The 19,332-nt window shown below is 38.7% G+C and overlaps 1 protein-coding gene and 1 long non-coding RNA gene across 3 annotated transcripts; one reads left to right on the top strand and one right to left on the bottom strand.

The window, feature by feature from the left end:
- Positions 1-421: 421 nt before the first annotated feature.
- LOC124243850 (uncharacterized) lies at positions 422-15,289 on the top strand. Its single transcript, XR_006889793.1, has 2 exons — positions 422-555; positions 14,753-15,289. It is a non-coding gene; the product is annotated as an uncharacterized LOC124243850 (long non-coding RNA).
- MTRF1L (mitochondrial translation release factor 1 like) lies at positions 6,480-19,040 on the bottom strand. Of its 2 annotated transcripts, XM_046669888.1 has the most exons (7): positions 18,026-19,040; positions 13,866-13,945; positions 12,116-12,299; positions 11,183-11,346; positions 9,022-9,139; positions 7,646-7,782; positions 6,480-6,868 (listed from the first exon to the last, which is right to left on the bottom strand). In XM_046669888.1, exons 1-7 carry the CDS (start codon positions 18,456-18,458, stop codon positions 6,668-6,670), a joined length of 1,317 nt encoding a protein of 438 aa, XP_046525844.1. In that variant the 5' UTR covers positions 18,459-19,040; the 3' UTR covers positions 6,480-6,667. The 2 variants fall into 2 exon arrangements, with proteins under 2 accessions (XP_046525844.1, XP_046525845.1); XM_046669889.1 differs by lacking the exon at positions 6,480-6,868 and having other exon boundaries at positions 7,652-7,874.
- Positions 19,041-19,332: the final 292 nt, after the last annotated feature.

Raw genomic sequence — 19,332 nt, 5'->3', positions numbered from 1 at the left:
GAGCAAGGGAAATAGTAGGAGGTGAGGTCGGAGAGGTAGAAGCCAGATCCTGTAGGACTTTGTAGGTTTACATATAGAGTTTAGAGTTCCTTCTGATTGCAATGGATAGCTGTTGGAGGGATTTTAGCAAGGGAGTGATTTGTTGAGTGAATATTAAAACTCTACTAGCTTTTTATCTACCAGGCACTTTGTAAATGTTAGCCTTTAATTCTTACAATAACCTCAGCATTATTTTCATTTTATGCTTGTGCTTAAAAGTGTTGAGTTAATTCACACAGAACCACACAGCTAGTAAGCAAAGATTCCGTCCCCAGGCTGTGGGATAAGTCCATGTACTTTCCTCTGTGTTATACTGAGGAATGATAATATTTGCTGAAGGCCTGATTGTTTATAGTACGTTTTCACATGATTTCCCCATTTGACCTTAAAGATCATCTCTATTCATCTCTTTTATTTTCAGACGCAAATATATGAAATATGAGGGGAGGAGGGGTCCTCATTAAAAGAGTTGAGCACCTTGACTATAACTTTTGGATCTTAACCACAGCTTAAAAGGTATTTTCCAACAGTTATTTATTTATTTTCTTATTTTCAGGAAAAGGCTAAGATGTGTTATTGGAAAAATGAAAATTACTGTCATAATATAAGGTAATATAAAGAGCCAAGCATGTTTTATTTAACATTGGAATAGTTTGTCAAAGTCTTTTTCAGTTTATTAGGTTACTTTTAATTTTAAATGTTTGAGCTTTAGTTGATTATGATGAAATATTATTCTTAACTGACAATTAACTTGTTCAGTGAGTTCATGAGCACAAATCAATATCCATCAGAATTGTTGAGTTTTTAGATGCAAAATGAAGTGCAGAGAAAATTGCCCTCACTCTTTCAGCAAATTCTTACTGCAGACCTACAATGTGCAAGACATCGTGAAGTATCTGGAGGTAATCGGGACGTGGCACCTGCCCTTGTGCTTCCTATCTGGGCCTGCCACCTGATAGACATGACAGATGCTCAGTAAGTAATCTTTGGATAAAAGCATCATGGGGTACAGGAGGAAGGAGATAAGTATAAAATATAGCTGTAAGGGAACACTGGATGAGTCAAATGCATCTAGTTACAGTGGGAATTTTTATACAACAGAGGAGTTACTTTATGCCAGGATAGGGAATAATCTGTAGGACAGCATTTCTCAACCTCCCTAATAGTGACGTTTTGGGCCAGATAATTCTTTGTTGTAGGGGCTGTCCTGTGCATTGTAGGGTATTTAGCAATCCTTTGCCTCCAGCTTCTCTGCTCCCAGTTTTGGTAAATGTCTCCAAACATTGCCAAACATCCCCTGGGGGACCAAATTGCGTTTTGATGAGAACCACTCTAGTACAGGATGTCTTTTGAGGGACAGGGAGGAGAGAGCCCTTCCACAGCATAAGGAACAAAATGGGAAAAAAATGCAGGTGCATTTATCAGGAGGAATTTTATGTGATATAAGGGGGGTGGTGTGTAAAATGGGCTAATATGAAATGATGCTGGATACAGATTTGGACATATTGTATGCAAACTTAAAGAGTTGGAGTTTTATTTGGGAAGCAATAGGAAACAGGTTATTGAGCAAAGCAGTGACAAGATCAGAGTCTTGCTTTTTAGAAAGATGAGTCTGGTGGTTAAATATATGTAACCTGAATTAGCAGATAGAGAGGATGCAGGGAGAAGTCAGGGGACTATTAAAGTCGTCCGGGAGAGGAGTAATTCTGGACAAGAATAGTGATAATGGAATTGGAGAGGATTAGTGTTTAGTAGGAGAGCAGGATTTAGCAATAAACTGCATGTGAGGAGGAAGAATCAAATGTGACCACATTTTGAGTTTGAGAGAGAGAGAATGGTAGTACCATTAAAGAAATTGAGATCACACAATGAGAAATGGGTTATAGAGGAATAGGACAAGTTTCATTTTACACATAGTGATCATCTGTTTGTACATCTTCAAAATTGCCATTCTAGGTACATGTGTTTTGATTAAGAGGTGTTGTAGGCCATTTTGAAATTTTCAGTTTTCGCTCTTTCTGAACAATATACCAGATTTCTAGACAAATACTTCAGCTATAACTGCCTTTTAGATGTCTGTTTAGTGCCTATTATAGCATGATGTTAGGTCTCAAAGAGACAAGAATGAAGAGAACACAGTTTTGTCCATTAATGAGATGATGTGACAGGTCTCCTAATCCATGTTTATTTCATTCCCCCCTTTCCCATTTCCTTATTAAGCTCTCAGTCTTGAGTAACGCAGTGAGTTTATTACCTAGCATAAATGTTCAGGAATGGTAAAGTACCCAAGAGTACCCAAGAAGAGCAGTTAATTCTGCCAGGGGCTGAGGTGCCCGTTAGGTTGGACCTTGAAATCTGTGTGCTGAGGTAAACGAGTGTGTTTTCTAGGCAGAGAGGGCAGCATCAGCAAAGACAGGTCGGAGTGATGATGCATGGTTTATAAGTACATGTGTAGGTGCAGTTTGTGCCAACAGCTACAAAATTCCAAAGCCCTTAAAATGTCAGAGTTAGGGTTCCAGTAGGCTTCATGCCGAAATTATGGTGCTCTACCCTCACCTTTTCCTGAGTTCCAAAAATTATATTTGATCACCTAGGAATCATCAATTTAGATTAGTGAGTGACCTAGAAGCCAATGCCAGTTACTCTGTGTGTGTTCATAATACACCTACTGATACGTATTTGAAGTTTATATTTTTAAAATTACCTTGGTATTATGATTATGATTTTCTAGTGGACAGAAGTTTGACAGTTGATCAGAGGTTCTTTTCCACCCTCACTAATACAGCGCACACACCTTCTTTTCCCACGGGGCAGAGAGTGAGGAAGTGGAGAGGATGGGAGCAGAATAAGTAAACTTTTAGCTCTCCCTTGTGTACAGAATGAAATCCAACATTTGAGACACTTCACAATTTCAACCCAACTTTTAAAATTATTACCTATTAGAAGAGAGAAAGAAGTTAAGTAATATTACTCTGTAATATTTAACAACTTGTAAATATTTAATTCCCTTTCATTCAAAAAGGAAACTGAAAGACCCAAGAGATCACTGATAAAACTGTGGGAGAGACAAGCTTGCATTGGGCCTTATGCAGACAATGAATATGGTGGAATGAACGTCTTGCTGTATTTTTGAATTGCATGGCTTAATGAAAGCTGCATTCATCAACTGTTCCCAGAATGCCTTTCATGAGCAGAATATTACAGGGGAGAGGGATTCTTTTCAAATTAAAAATCTCTGATGTGTTTGATAACCTTTGGCTTGCTTTCATTATCAACCTGTCTTGAATGTTTGCTCTATACCTCCCTTTTAAAGCAATAAGGTGAGACAATAAATGATCAATCTAAAATTATTCTGCAAATTAGCACAAGCTGGGGCTTTAAAGGAAATCTGGCTAATAAAGTTTGACCTATGAAAGAGGAAACACATTATCCAACAGTAATATAGTTTTGAATTTGTGTAGGACATAGACTCCTAAGAATTCATATATGGGAAAAGTGTGACAGTTTTGGGAGTTAACTAAATGTCCCCTAATTCTTTAAAATTTTAATCACATAACGTTAATAGTGAAAGCACTGTTTCTCTGGAAATCGTACCTTGTTGTAACTACTACAAATTTAATATTTATTCATTATCTACTGCGTAGAGCTCTTCTCATAATTGTAGTCCTTAGTTTACCTCATGTTTTCAGAATATTCTTGAGCCAACATTTCCAGCTTTACTCACTTCTTTATTGGATAACTGACATGTCCTATAGTTCTTTCTTTTTTATTTTTTTTTTGTAGTTAAACAGGTTGAATTTATTACAACTCCTTGCAGTGAGGGAGCACACACACCATGGGAGAATCCTGGGGTGTCTGCTATTGCTTTATCAAGTACACTTCCTCATTCTGTTGCTCTCAATACCAAGAGGTCTTTGACAGCTATGCAGCCTCGAGCACTCCTTGGCTTTCCTTCCCTTTCAGGCCCCAATTCTCTGGAGTCAGTTTTCTCAGAAAAGAGCTATTCATAACCAGGATGCTCATGGAAAAAGGAGCAACTTCTTTTAAATCTTAGGAAAGAAAAATATTGATAAAGATTATACCGACTTAGCTTTAAGCTCACGTTCAACACTGAATTCTCAATTCACACAGGTAAATTTGTTTCACCTGTTATTGTAAGAGAATCTAATACATCTCAGTGCATCGGGGCCTTCAAACCTGACTAATTTAAGTGTATATTTTAATGACAGAAATGCTAAGTCATAGGAAAAGGCAGTATGCAAAACTAGCTGAGTCTTAAGTTGTAACTTCCTCTTTGTAGGAAATATTGTGACTTGAGGAATAAGTTAAATGACACCATAATAGCCCGATCTTCTCAAATGAAAGTTCAATGCAATGTCATGAAAAAAGGGGTGGCAGTTGGCAGGACTGTTCTAGATGAAGGGAGACTTAAGCAATATAACCATCAATTTCCACGTGATCCCTTCTTGGATCCTGGTTTGAAGAAGCTAATTAAAACATTTTGGGGAGAATTGGGGAAATCTGAATTGGGTATTTGAAGAAATTTTAGGGTATACTGTGAATTTTGTTAGGTCTGATGATAGTAAATGATTAAGTAGAATAATGCCTTTTTTTTTTCTGCTGAGGAAGAGTCACCCTGAGCTAACATCCATGGCCAATCCTCCTCATTTTTTGCTTGAGGAAGGTTAGCCCTCAGCTAATATCTGTGCTAATTGTCCTCAATGTTTTTGTATGTGGGACACTGCCACAGCATGGCTGGTGAGTGGAGTAGTTCTGAACTCGTGAACTCGGGCCACCAAAGTGGAGCATGCAGAACTTTACCCACTTGGCCATGGGGCCAGGCCTAATGTCCTTATTTTTTAAAACGCAAGCTAAAATATTTCAGGGTGGTGACTGGCCCAGTTGCACAGCAGTTAAGTTCGCACCTTCTACTTCGGTGGCCCGGGATTTGCCGGTTCAGATCCCAGGTGTAGACCTACGCACTACTTGTTAAGACATGCTGTAGCAGGCGTCCCACATATGAAGTAGAGGAAGATGGGCACAGGTGTTTGCTCAGGGACAGTGTTCCTCAGCAAAAGAGGAGGATTGGTGGCAGATACTAGCTAAGGGCTAATCTTCCTCAAAAAATAAAATATTTCAGGGTGAAGTGTAATTATTTGTAACTTCTACAACTAAACAAATAGGAAAACCTATCAATTATTGAAACTAGGTAATGAGTATGGGTGTTTATGTCAGTTACCAATTTATTCCCTTGCAGCAACAAATTCACCTTTCATCACCCTACTTTGTGATGCTGGAGCTGGACCTGTAAACATTTCTCCTTTGGCAGCTGGTACCCACAGCTTTGTCAGGAGTGGACGGAGGAGGGAATGTGGGAGGAAGGGGGTTCTCTTCTTGTTTCTAAAGTGCTTCCTTTCCTATTGCTTCTATGACACAGCTGCCAGGGGTGCTCTTGGACACTGTGATGGTTAATTTTTAGTGTCAAGTTAGCTGGGCCACAGGGTGCCTACATATTTTGTCAGCATTACTCTGGGTGTTTCTGTCAGTGTTTTTGGGCGAGATTAACACTTAAATCAGTGAACTCTGAGTGAAGCAGAATGCCCTCCATGTGAATGAGCCTCATCTGATCAGTTGAAGGCCTAGAAAGACTGGCCTGCCCTGAATAAGACAGAATTTGCCAGCAGACTGCTTTTGCACTGGAACTGCAGCATTGGGTCTTCTGGCTCTCCGCCTGTTGGCTCACACTGCGGATTTTGGACTTCCTAGCCTACTTAACACGTGAACCAATTCTTCACAATAAATCTCTTCTCATATGAGTATATGTATACACACCCACACACATACATACTCACATATCCTATTGGTTCTGTGTCTCTGGAGAACTCTGACTGATGCAGACACCTGCTGATGCTTACCCTTCATGTTCTGCTGACGCTTTGTTAGGCTTCTTGCTTGCCAGTCCTTAAGAGTGAGGTTCTCTGTTTGTGAGGCCTGATCTACCACCTGCAGACCAGCTCTGGCCCAGGGCAACCCAGGGAACTTTTCTGTCATCAAGTGGGCCATAGCCACACACTCTCCAATAGGCCTGACTCTCCATCTTGGAGGAAAGGAAACCCCTTCCAGGGGTGGTCTTTTCTTAGGTACTCAGTCTCAGTCCTCCAAGTGTATTAAAATTCTCTTTTATCCCCTAATAGGTAATCCCATTATCAGTTAAAAATTATTCTATGAAAATTATCCCTGTTCAAATTAATGGTATGGTTTCCGTCTCCTGATTGGACCTTGACTGATACAGTATTTACTGTCATATTTCTGTTTTATGTTTGTCATTTTTTATGAGTTAAACTAAATTTTTGATGCTTCATTAAATACTCAGCATACAACAAAAGACTAATTTCCTGTGTCTACTTCCTGTAAGGAAGAGTCCAAAATATACAACCAGAGTCATGATTATATTGTATGTTTTTTATTAATGCATTGAGAGAAGATGTATATAAATTATCTATCTTAAAAGTATGCATATTACTTTCAACTGTATTAACTCATGTTTTTTAAGAGAATACTGGTATTTACACAAAATGTGATTTACTATAGAATTTTAATAAGCTATACAAGTTTTTAATAAATCAGATTAAACTTTCTTGGAAATAATGTCTACTAAAGATTCATAATCAGCATAGTCCTTCAATGACTGTACAAGTTCATCCAGTAGATACTCTCCTTGCATAAAAGTTTCAAGATCATGAAGTGACTTGTTTATTCGGTGATCTGTGACCCGGTTCTGTGGAAAATTATATGTTCTTATTTTCTCTGACCTTCCTTTTGTTCCAATCTATATATATACAAAAAGATAGGAGATACAGTTAGATTCAAGGCAACTAAACCTGCAAATTCAACTTACCTGGAAATTAAGCTCTTGACTTATAATTTGAAACACAATGTAAGAACCAAGTTTTAAACACTGAATCCTCAAATAACTTGGGAACAGGACAGAGAAAAAAGAATATGGGCTTAAGGTCAGATAGATAAGTATTTGAATCCTCTCACTGCCATATCAATTGCTTCATGACTTCAGGTGATTTATTTCAACTCTAAATTCTAGTTTCCCCATCTATAAATATAGACAATACCTACTACACAGTGATGATGTATACATACAGCCTATCACATGGTTGATATTCAAATGGTAGCTAAATATATATAATCTCTATGAATTAATCTGGTCATCTTCAGTGGTGACACAGTGATGAATTTCCCATAATAAAGAATTAATATAAGGGCTCTGTAGTTAGAAAGTTAAATACCAAACAGGAAGAAAGTTTTAAGTTCAAGCTGCCTTCCAACTTTCTTCCATAACTTTCAAAGGATTCAAAATCAATGGGGACTCTGTATATCTTTTTTTAGTAACTGACTAAGTCTGAGAAAAAAGGCCTTGATATAGAAAATAGGCAGAGTATAAGATTACCATAAAACATGTATAGCCCTCGGTTGAGCTATGTGAGTTGTTTTCTTATTTTGACAAATATATTAAAACAATTATAACCTATAAAAACTGGGTTATCTAAAAATATTTTTATCCTTTAGAAGCATTTTTAAAATTCAGTTTTACCTGAACTTTTCTAGCATTGTATCTTTTACTTGTTTCTTCTTCTACATGCATGCTGTATAGTTTTGCACGTAACTTTTTCATAGCCATTTCTCTATTTTTCAGTTGAGATCTCTCTTGTTGGCATTCGGAAACAACACCTGAATAGTGTTAGGAGAATTAAAGAGTTTTAATAGAAAAATCTTCTTCATTTATTATCAAGGAATTTTCCTTCTCATCCTTTTTCTTCTTCCTTTATGAGGAGAAAAAACAGGACTCTAATATAAAAGGAAGACTATAAACTTAACAAATAACTTTTATAGAGTTACCAGAAAACTGAAAATTTCAGTTTGAGCTATAGTGCAAAGTATTTCCATATTGAAGGCATACATACTAAACAATAAGCATTAATCCTTTAATATGGATTGTTTCCTTATACCCTCAGCCAGCCACCATCTTTTTTTTAAATGACTACTAATAGAAATGAAAATATAAAAAAGGTTAATCCTATTACCAGAGATAATCACTCTATTAATATTTTTGAGGATTTCTATCCATTTTTTTCTATTCCTGTTAACGTAATATTATGTAACACATTATCTTAAAGTTTAACATGAAGATTTCCTCATATTAAAAAACCACAACAAAACTTATCACTCCCTCCCATCAACCATTACTGACTGATAGGAATTAGGCCTATTTGAGATAGGTCGTGGTAAGAGATTCTTGTTTTTTTCCTAGATAACTGAGATTTGCTTCCATATGCTCTTTATCACCCGTAAATCACTGCAGTAATACTTATAAAACGCATTTAGTTCTACCTAATAGTATACTGAAGGCTTAAGAAGTATTTAGACATAGCTTCATTGCCCTATCTAGAATCAGAACCCCCGGAGATCTGCAGGGACTTACTGGAAAGAAGCCCCTGAAATTATCTGCAAAACTTTGCATCTAAGTATGTTTCTGGGTAGTGGGTCCAAGCTTTCACTTTCTGAAAGGAGTCCATGTCCTCCTCCCTTCAAAAAAGACTGAGAACTAGTGATTTAGAGCATTTTCTGATTAATGAAGAACCCATGTAAATGACTTCACTGTGAGGATTTTTTTTAATAGAGATATTTAGTAAGTATAAACTTCAGAAAGCTACCTGGAAGGACTATCCACACCTTCTCTTCATAGTCACTAATACGGAAATTCCCTGGGCTTGGACCCCTCTGTCTTCCTGGCTTTCCAGTTATCCTGCAGGGTTTCAGCTAAGAATTTTAAATCAAGTATTTAACAACAATCCTTAATAGTACGTATTCTTCTGGTAATTGAGGATCTATTTCAGTAGAAAATTAGACAAGTCATTCAGCATTTGATTTCTTTCTTCAATGTTTTATGTTGGAGAAATAAGTGCATACCTGTTGGAAGATGAACTATCCGGACAGCACTGTCCGTGGTATTTACGTGCTGCCCCCCAGCTCCACTGGCTCGCTTAGTATCGATTCTCAAATCTTTAGGATTAATTACCAGATTAATCTATATATAAGAGGAAAAGTTAGGATTTAAAAATATTACATGTATGAACTCTTCAAAGGGAAGAACTATCCGTTTATAAATACATGTCAGGTGTAGAATTTATATAAGATTCACAAGGTTTAATTTTAAGAATAGAAAATAGTTGGAAGCATACCATTTTTTCTTTTTTTGTTTGGTGACAAAGATTGTCCCTGAGCTAACACCTGTTGCCAATCTTCCTCTTTCTGCTCGAGGAAGATTGTCCCTGAGCTAACATCTGTGTCAGTCTTCCTCTAATTTATACGTGGGATGCCACCACAGCATGGTTTGATGACTGGTGTGTAGGTCTGTGCCTGGGATCCAAACCTGTGAACCCCAGGTTGCTGAAGCAAAGCGTGCGAACTTAACCAATACACAACCAGGCTGACCCCAGCGTACAATTTTTTAAACTTTTCTTTTTGGAAGAGTAGAAGATCAAAATATAATACAAATCAAAAACAAACCCTCCCTAATCCTCCAAAACTGGACTTGTCTGTAAATTACTCTCTTCTTGCTACATGAACGGAACTTAGCTATTGGAAATGTGAATCTAAGAGCTAAAATAAGATTTTGTGGAATATTTCTGAGTTAAAAAAGACTTTAGCAGAAGAAGAAATGCTACCTTAAGAACTATCAGAAGGGCTTATTTTAATTTTAAATAAAGGAAGACATAAACATATCTGGAGGCAGAGGGAAAACAAATGGAAATGGTAAAGCCATGAAGTCAAGAGTAAAGACTAAGTTCATAAATACACTGGGATCTGACATCAGGATAATGCTCTGTCCTGGGAGTCACCATCAAAAGCACTAAATCTGAAAAGCTCTGTCTCGTGAACTATGGACCACTCTGTGACATGTCCACAGCCCTGGCCAGTAGGAATCCTACCATTCACAGGCCCTCCATGTCTCCCTATATGGCTCCTTTTTACAGTTGCTAAAAGAATTAAATGAGATGATACATGGACCTCAGTCTCCATCTCTTCCTGAAAACTCCTTCCATCTCCAAGATGCTTAAACCAAGGTGACTAGTATCTAGGCATGGCTCCTGCCATTTATTCTACTTTACTCTCTCCCTTAACTGTTCTGTTCCTCATCTAGGTTTCACACAATAATTAGATGTAAAGAAAGAAACTCCAGGGGCAGGTCTGGTGGCATAGTGGTTAAGTTCGCATGCTTCGCTTCAGTGATCCAGGGTTCATGGGTTCAGATCGTGGGTGGACCTACACACTGCTCATCAAGCCATGCTGTAGTGGCATCCCACATACAAAGTAGAGGAAGACTGGCACACATGTTAGCTCGGCAACAATCTTCCTGAAGCAAAAAGAGGAAGGTTGGCAATAGATGTTAGCTCACAGCCAATCTTCCTCACTGAAAAAACACACACAAAAAAAGGGAACTCCATTAACTCTGTTAGAGAGTCAAAGAGCGCTTCCCTGCGTGTTGATAAACAGAAACTCTCAATTAAACTTCCTTCTCACATCATTTATATTTCATCCTGAAAAACAAATCACATATTTCCTAACACTTTTCAGCAGAAGGGATGTAAACAAAACAGAACTACTCAACTAAGTTATTTTATGAATATTATATAGGCTGAGAATTTGCTTTGTGGGAATAAAGTATATTCATTATCAACAATATAGTTCCATTTCAACGTGATTATGTTATGAAGTAGCAATTCTGTTAGGTAGGATTGTTGTTAAAACAGGATTCTTGCTTGCTATTAATACTCTGGGAACCACTCACAGGAAGTAACTCAAAATAATTACTTTAAGCTTAGTGGTGGAGAAAAATTAATAAATAGACAATGCCAGATGAGATCATTTATACATCCTTAATTCTTACCATCTATTGTAAAATCATACCTTTTGGACTGAGATTATAATAGATTCTTAAAAGCAACTCAAAATATGTGATGAAGGCCAAATGATAAAAAAGAAGACACTCAGTTCAGTGAAGTGAGTGTTACTCTGGGACAAGGCACTGTGCTAGGCCAAGGATTCCAAGGAGAGGGGACAGCCTCACCTCAGTAGGTTGGGGTAATATGGCTACTGTCATGGTGCTGGTGTGGATGCGGCCTTGCTTCTCTGTCTTTGGCACTCTCTGTACTCTGTGTACACCTCCTTCAAATTTCATGTGCTTATAGGCTTCTGACCCCCCAATGCTGGCCGACGCATGTCTAAGGCCACCTTGAAAATATTGGGAAACAGAATTCTTTTATTATTCTTGCCATTTATAAACACCTGACCATCACTTCTATCATCTTGAAATATATTTAAAAGAGCTACAAAAGAATATAAGCATATAGATTGTAAAACATACTGAAAAACTTTATTAAGTCTATGATATTCAGTGTTCTAATACTTAATATCTTGTTTATAATTATTAGTATTTTTTTAAAGATTGGCACCTGAGCTAACAACTGTTGTCAATCTTCCTTTTTTTTTCCCCCTGCTTTTTCTCCCCCAGTCCCCCCAGTACACAGTTGTATAGTTTTAGTTGTGGGTCCTTCTAGTTGTGGCATGTGGGACGCCGCCTCAACGTGGCCTGACGAGCGGTGCCATGTCGGCGCCCAGGATCTGAACCGGTGAAACCCTGGGCCACCAAAGGCAGAGCTCTGGAACTTAACCACTTGGCCACAGGACTGGCCCCCGGTTTATAATTATTAAACAAAGTATTTATGGTGATAATGAACTGATTCAATAATACGTCTAAAAGACCACTTTTAAAAGACCATTTGTCATTCAATGGTTAGTAGTGCCTGACATATTTTATAGGCTATTTCAAAATTGATGTATTTGCACTCAAAATAATTAAGGACATGAATGAGCATAAAATTACTTAAGCATCCTTACAAATAAATTCTAAAACCTAGTCGTGGTCTTTCCAACCCTTTTTCCTACGACACATGTAGATAAATCTACCCTTCTCCCGAAACAAATTAAACAGTTTACTGACCTATTTCACTTGGAAAATATTCCAGGGTTTCAAAATGCCATCTTTTAAATGCAGCATATTGCTGATACATATCAAATATCTCTGAAGTAAACAACATTGCCTCCTGACCACCAACTCCTGCAGTTACCTCCAGGATCAAATCATTTTCATTGGTTTCTTCTGAGGGAACCAAAAGTAAGATAATCTGTAAATACAAAAACATTGCCCATCCTATAATTAAGAATTATTTAAAACTTAAAAAAAAAGCTAAATGATTAGATGCAGAATTTTAAACATTTGAAGTTTCTCTAAGCAAATAATTTAATATTGTTGATTACTATTCAACTATCTTGCCAATTAGAACTGTATAGTGCATAACTTCTAAAAAATATTAATGTTACCATTATATTACAAATGCTATACGGTCCAGCTAAAATTTACAGGTTTGTTTTTATTTCTTTTTGGTGTTCATATAGACTTTAAATCGGTTCTCTATTCAGTTAATAATTAAGTGCTTGCTGTGAGAAAGACATTCTGTTGTGTGTAGAATGCAAAAGAAGATTCTAACTCTATCCTTTTGAAATTTACAGCCTAGTATGGCAGGGGAAAAAGCACTCAAATTACATTGGTATTTTTTTTTAAGCTTCTTCAAATATGGAAGAGATACTTCCAATTTTGGAACTGGAAAGGCCATTTGAGATGATGGAATCCAATTCCCTCATTTCACATATGAAGGAAAATGAGGTCAGCAGAGGTTAACTGACTTAGGGAAAGTGTTGGTTATTGGCAGAGCAGACATAAGGACTCAAATCCTTGTGCGTAGATAAGTCTTCCTTCCATTACAATGTTTCACACTTCAGTATGTACTAATTAAGGGGTTATAGAATAAAAGCTTCTTAGATTAGGTGAATTAAACAAGAAAAGCTACCAATATTTATTGGTTCTTTAAGATATGACAGGCATCCTGCTAAACACTGTACATACTTTAATTCTTAAAACAATCTTGGGTAGGTACTATTAACAGCTTACCTTAAGATGTGAAAACTAAGTTTGTTTAGTTGAGTAATCTAGTTGCCCCGTATCAAACAGCTAGAAAGTGTTAAGAGGTAGAATTTGAACCCAAATCTCCCTGAATTCTGAAGTATCACACTTTTTTGTTGGTCAGGACCTACAGTTGCTACTGCTTTTCCATCTCTAGCCTATGCCAATGCAACATAATCATTCAAATCTTGAACTAACAAATGATACAATTTACATCTGTTTGTCTATTACTAGCTAATGGACAGAAACCTTTAATACATGTCCTTCTCATCTAATTCCTATGTGTTCTCCTGCAGTTCTCCTAGATATAAAACCAAAGCAAAATAATTCAGTCCTAAAAGTCCCAAGAGCCAGCTGTGTCTGGCATTCTACTAGTGCCGGAGACACAAGGATAAAGAAATATTCCTGCTCCCAGGGAGCTCACAGCCTACCATCATTCCATGACCTCTTCTCATCATCTACACCCACCCTCACCTCTCTTAAAAAACCAAAAGGGGCAAATATAATACCACTATTTTATTGCCTTTCCAGAAAATCTTATTAATGTGACATTCATCTTTTTTTCAGAACTCTACAATCCTTTTATTACGATAAAAATAGGACCACGTGGAGTATGCTTTTCTTGCTTTAACAGTTTATAATTCTAAATACTAACAAGCTGGTTAGTTCTTGAGTTGTTTTTATAAACTTAAAAGAGCACAAATGTTTATTCTTTGCACAAATACCATACCTGATGCTTCAACTGAGTTATTTCTTTTTGACACAAAGTTATTTCATTCTCTGCAAGTTTCCTTAAGTCTTCATTTTCATCTAAGAAAAAAAGGTAGTAGATTGTTTTCCTTAATTAGTGTTAAACTGCCAACAGAATTCAAGGTCAATTGTTTTGTTATTGTAGCTGAAGAGAAAAATAAAATGTCTTTCTTGTCCTTTTAATAAGTGCCATTAATTGAAAGTAGCATTTTATGCATTAGTTTTCATAAGCAAGTAGCTTTAAAAAAACAAAACTGTTTTCCTGATGACAGAAGAAAGTATAAGTAAATTTAAAAATAAAAAAGAGTATCTATGGAAAAGTATAAACTATTAAATTTTTCTATAATTCTACCTCCATGAAATATTCATATGAAAAAATAAGCTTTTAGTTTTCCAACTTAGACTGTACAATAACAGTGAATGCAGGGAGCTAGTCAGAAGGTTCCACGAGTTAAACTGAATTAAAAAATAGAAAGTTATTTATTCTCTTATTAGTAAATTTTCATACTATAAAATAAGTATCCACCCAAACATTTAAACTCTGCCTAATGTTTACAAAGTACTGGTCTCAGACTTCACCTAATTCTTACTTCATCTTTGAGTTTTCATTTTTACCTTACAAATTATTCTTCCTCATTCCTCTATCCTATGGACAACATGCAGCCTACAGAAAGGAGAGAAGGGGAAATTTTTTTAGCTATTAGAAATTGTTCTCTCTGGTTGAAAGATCAAACTTTACAACGTATCAAGTTGTACATTTATTCATTTATTAAGAACCAACTATGCTAGGAACTGGGGATAACAATATGTAAGACCTACCCTCAAGGCAGGATTTTAGATAATTTTAGTTTCTTTGTTTTTTTCTAGGGGAGAAAAACTCACAAGGAATAACAGCCTAAAACACTATGTGATTAAATAGCACACTGAAGGATTTTTGTGTGTTTATTTTTGGGATGGACAGAAAGAGGAATGAAGGAATTTAACTCAAGGAAGGAGAACGACAGCAGCAAAATTGAGATTAGCAAGTAAAGGAAGTGTTGGTGGAAAGGCAGCAAATTATTGTGGCAAGAATTTGGTATGGAAGAAATTTGGTGAAATGGAAAATGTGTTGAATTAGGAAAAGGAAAAATGAATTCTAGCTGTATCTCAGTCACTAAGATTCTCTTACAGCAACACACCCAACTTCTCTGAGTCTCAGTTATCACAAGAGTGAAATGAAAGATCTGAGCTGGATGATCCGAGATGCCTTTCAGTTCTGAAATGCAGTGTTCTGAAAGCTAACGAGATTGGAACTGAAATCTAGCAGTAATTTAATTTTAATACTATATTTTATTTAACCCAGTATACCCCAATATCATTTCAATGTGTAATCAAAAAATATTAAATTTTTGTATGTCTTTGAAATCTGAAAGGTGTTTTACACTTGCAGCACATCTCAATTCAGACAAGCCACATTACAGGTGCTCATTAGCCACATGTAGCTCATGGCTACTGTACTGGACAGGAAGCTCTAGAGGATTCCGACTGAGGAGTTATTCCTAGGCAACAGAAATACACTTGTTCTTTAATTTCTCCTTCAATATTACTAATTAACATGTGTTTACTGGGCATTTACCACATGCCTGCCTTTTCTTTCTTCTCTGCCTAAAAGATATTTCTGTTTTCACCATGGTAAAAGGGTCCTTTTCTCTTCAACCTTTCAAACCACTTATTGACTTACTGTCACCCTCCCTTTTCCCATCCAAACTCCGGGAGATTAAATGCCATGTTTATTATTTCTCTTTTGTTAATTCTCATTTACTTCTCAAGTTGTTACACTGGATTCCATAATTATATTAATAATACCATTTTTATTAAAATCACCTCTGACAAAACTGCCAAAAGTAAAGACTATCTCATTGGGAGCTGAAAAGTGAGCCCTTTCTAAGTCAGGGATCAACAATCCCTTACTTGAAATTTTCTTTCACTGGTTTTGACAGCTTCATTTATCTTGTTCAAGGTCTGGAAGCTCTGCCTGTTCTTTCTGGATCTTTTATAGCTTCCTCCTCTGCCTCATACTGTGTATTTCTGGCTTTGTTAGTATCTTGTTTCTATCTCTACAAATTCTTCCTGAGTATTTGAATCTACTTCCAAAGTTTACTTTATCAACTATATGTTGACATGAATTCTCCTATGATTTTTCTGGCTCAATTCTTTTCTTACGCCGGTAGTTTTTTCCCCCTAGATCAGTATCTTTATCTGAACATCCTCATCTGAATGTCCTTGTAGGTACTTCTAGCCTGCTATGTCTGTTCAGTACAAAACTCATCTTTTTCCTAAACTTGATCCATCTTTTCTATCCTCATCTTAATTAACAGTACCACTCATGCTCTGAAGCCAGAAGCCTAAGACTTTTCTTAGAATTCTGTATCTCTTTCACCCTTCTCAGGCCATAAGCCACCAAATCCTGACTGTTGTTACTCAGAAAGTCTTGAGAGTCAGGCCCATTCCCACAAGGTCTGTTTCAATAGCCTCCTCATTGGCTTTTCAGCTTCCAGGGTGCCTGGAGAATACTCCAGTTCATCCTCAACACTGACGCCAATATTAATCTTGCTTTAAAAAGATGTCACTTCTCTGCTTAAAAATATGTGCTAATTTCCCGTAGTCTTTAGGAACAAATCCAGGTTTTTTGTCATGCAAAGCTCTGAATGATAATTGTTTGTAAGCTGAGATGCATTCTGCCAGCAACAATTTTCTAACATTCTGTTTACTTCTGTATAGTCTGATTTTTAAAATATTTAACCCTTAAATCCACTTGGAGTTTAAGCTCAGCTTAACCTAGGAAACCAGTTTAATTTTTCCCCAAAAGATATTTTTCCCAATACCCTTAATTAATCTTTTTTTTGCACTCTGGGTATCTGCCTTTTCTCTTAAGTTATTTAATTTACACTCTCCTTAACTCTCACCTAGATTACTGCATTAACCTTCTAACTGTTTTCCATGGCATTTTCAATCTCATTCCAGGTTGACTAGTTCTAAACTACCACAGATCAAGCTTCCTAAGCAACGAAGCTATTTTTATAATCCACTCCTCATTCTAAAAGCTTCTGCTGGATCCCTTCGGCCCAGAGGATAAAATAAACCTTTTTAGATGAGTATTTGACACCCCTCCCCTTATAAAATGTTCCATCTTGCCACTCTGGATAACCTCTTCTCTCCCTTGGGTACCAGAGTACAGGGATTAAGAGCATGAGATTTGGAGTCAGTCCAATTCAAACTCCATTCTTTAAAAGCTGTGTAACCTGAGCCCAGTTATTTTCCCTCTAGGCCTCAGGTTCCTTTTCTGTTGCATGAGGCTAACAGTACCTACCTCATAGTTTGTTATGTGAACTGGATGACAATACATAAAGCAAGCTAAGCAAGGCCTGGAGTATGGTGAAGGTTCAGTAAAGGTTACACTATAAATGTATCCTCTAAGGCTGGCCTTTATCCCTGCACAAGGCCTTCCCAACAAGTTCTCCTCCCTGTCCTGGGTCTTTATTCAGATACCTGTTCTCACTTTTCAGCTCTATTATAATAAATTCTCTCTCCCCGAATAGACTGACTTTTTCTGGGGCCTTGCTACCCAAACTGTGGGCCATGGACTAGCAGCTCGGCATCTCTGAGAGCTTGTGGAAATGTAGAAACTTAGACCCCATATAAATTAGAATGCACACTAATCACTTGGGAAACTTGTCAAAAACGCCTTTTTCTAGGTCTCAGATTCTGAGTCATAGTGTTAGCACGCCCCTCTCCTGACACTGTTGCAGGTGGTCCTCTTACCACACTTTGAGAAACACTACTCTGGAGTCGACAATAGGGAAGCTGCCTTATTTGTCTGGCGAGCTCAGGATCTTCTGTGAGAGTACACAGCCAATAAACGTCAACATAAGTTCTGTAAAAGGGGGCGGGGCACTGTCACGGGAGCACGAGGGCTCAAACAGGAGAGGAGGAGATCAGAACGCACATGATGCCTTGATCTCTGATTCAAACCAAAATGGGCTGCAATGGGAGTAAAGAGCTTCAAACTCGGGGAGAGCGCAGACATCTGACCACCGGCTCAGCGGAAAAGGCAAACGAAGACTCTGCTTAGAATCCCGGTCCCCCGCGCCCGGCCCTTACCATGCAGCAAGTGCTCGGTCTCCCGCAGCTCCTGCTCCTTCTCGCTCAGCAGTCTGGCCACCGCCACCAGCTCAGGCCCCCTGGCCTGCAGCTGGGCTTCAGCCCCTGCCTGGCGCTCGAGGAAGGTCCGCAAGGGCCCGCCGCGGGCGAACAGCTCCTCGAGCAGCGCGCCGCCGCAGCTTCGGTGCCGGCGGGCCGGGCATGCAGCCCGGCGGGCCCAAAGACATCGAGCAGCGCTCAACAGAAGCCGGGACCGCATCGCTAATCCGCGACCTCCGAGGCCGACCAGCGCCGGAAGTTTTGGAAAGAGAAAGTCTCGCGACACCGCGCGGATTTTGGGGAAAGGGGAGAGGGCTGACCGGGCCCCGCCCCGCGCACGCGCCGCTTTTAAAGGGCCTCCCGGAAGCCTCGGGGGTAACTTCCGGCCAGGCATTTAAACGTAGTGTTCTTCGCGGAGGCCGGAAGTTGAGGGGGCAGGGCTGAAAGCGATAGGGGCGGGTCGGGGAGGTCTTCGGCACTCCCTCGAAGCGCTCAGTCGGGAAAGCCTCATCCAACGTGTGGGGGCGGTGTGTTGGGCAGGAAGGGGAAAGCGGCAGGTTGCCTCTCCGTTTTCTTCTGTCGATTTGCTTCCCAAGCGCTGAACGAGGATTTCAAGTACCTAGTGTCCGCACAGGGGCTGAGGTCGCAGCCATAGACGTCCTCTCCAGTGCCAGCCAGGCCTTTCGTCCCCAAGAGCCAACTGCCTGATGGGCAGCAGTGTGTGTGTGTGTGTGTGTTTACTCCTCTTCCTCTTGTCCTGCTCGTGTTTCTCTTTTCGACGGTGGGTAAGGCTCGTGTTCATGAGGACTTGACAGGTGTACTCGTAGGCAACCACGGAATGATTTCGCACAGACTGCTTTCCTGCCCTTTATCTGCCATGTAACTTACTTGCTTTCAAATGGCTTCCTCTCCGAATCTCCTGCCCGTCCATTCTCACTTACTCCTTTATGTTGGTTGCTTTTTAAAGAGGTCGAGTGATTCCGTGTTGCAACAAACCACAGCGCCGCGAAGCCTTCAGAGCCTCGCCTCCGGTAGCCCAACCCCCAGCCCTCCCCGGAAGACTTCAGATGCGAATTGGTGCCGGGAATCCTGCAGTTTATTGGTGTAATGCTTTGCATTTTTCAAAAGACCTTTTCACAGCCCGCCAGAGGAATGGATATAAAGGAATAAAAAGAACCAAGACAGGCGTGGGGATGCAAGGGCTCAACACTGAATCTGGGAACTCCCACTGCTAACTGGTTTGAGCAGAGTCCGTTAAGTGGTGTTTT

This window comes from Equus quagga, chromosome 8, assembly GCF_021613505.1.
Source record: "Equus quagga isolate Etosha38 chromosome 8, UCLA_HA_Equagga_1.0, whole genome shotgun sequence".
In the NCBI taxonomy this organism is placed as follows: Eukaryota; Metazoa; Chordata; class Mammalia; order Perissodactyla; family Equidae; genus Equus; species Equus quagga.
The sequence above is the reverse complement of the archived record's forward strand: the minus strand, read 5'-3'. Positions and strand labels throughout refer to the sequence as shown.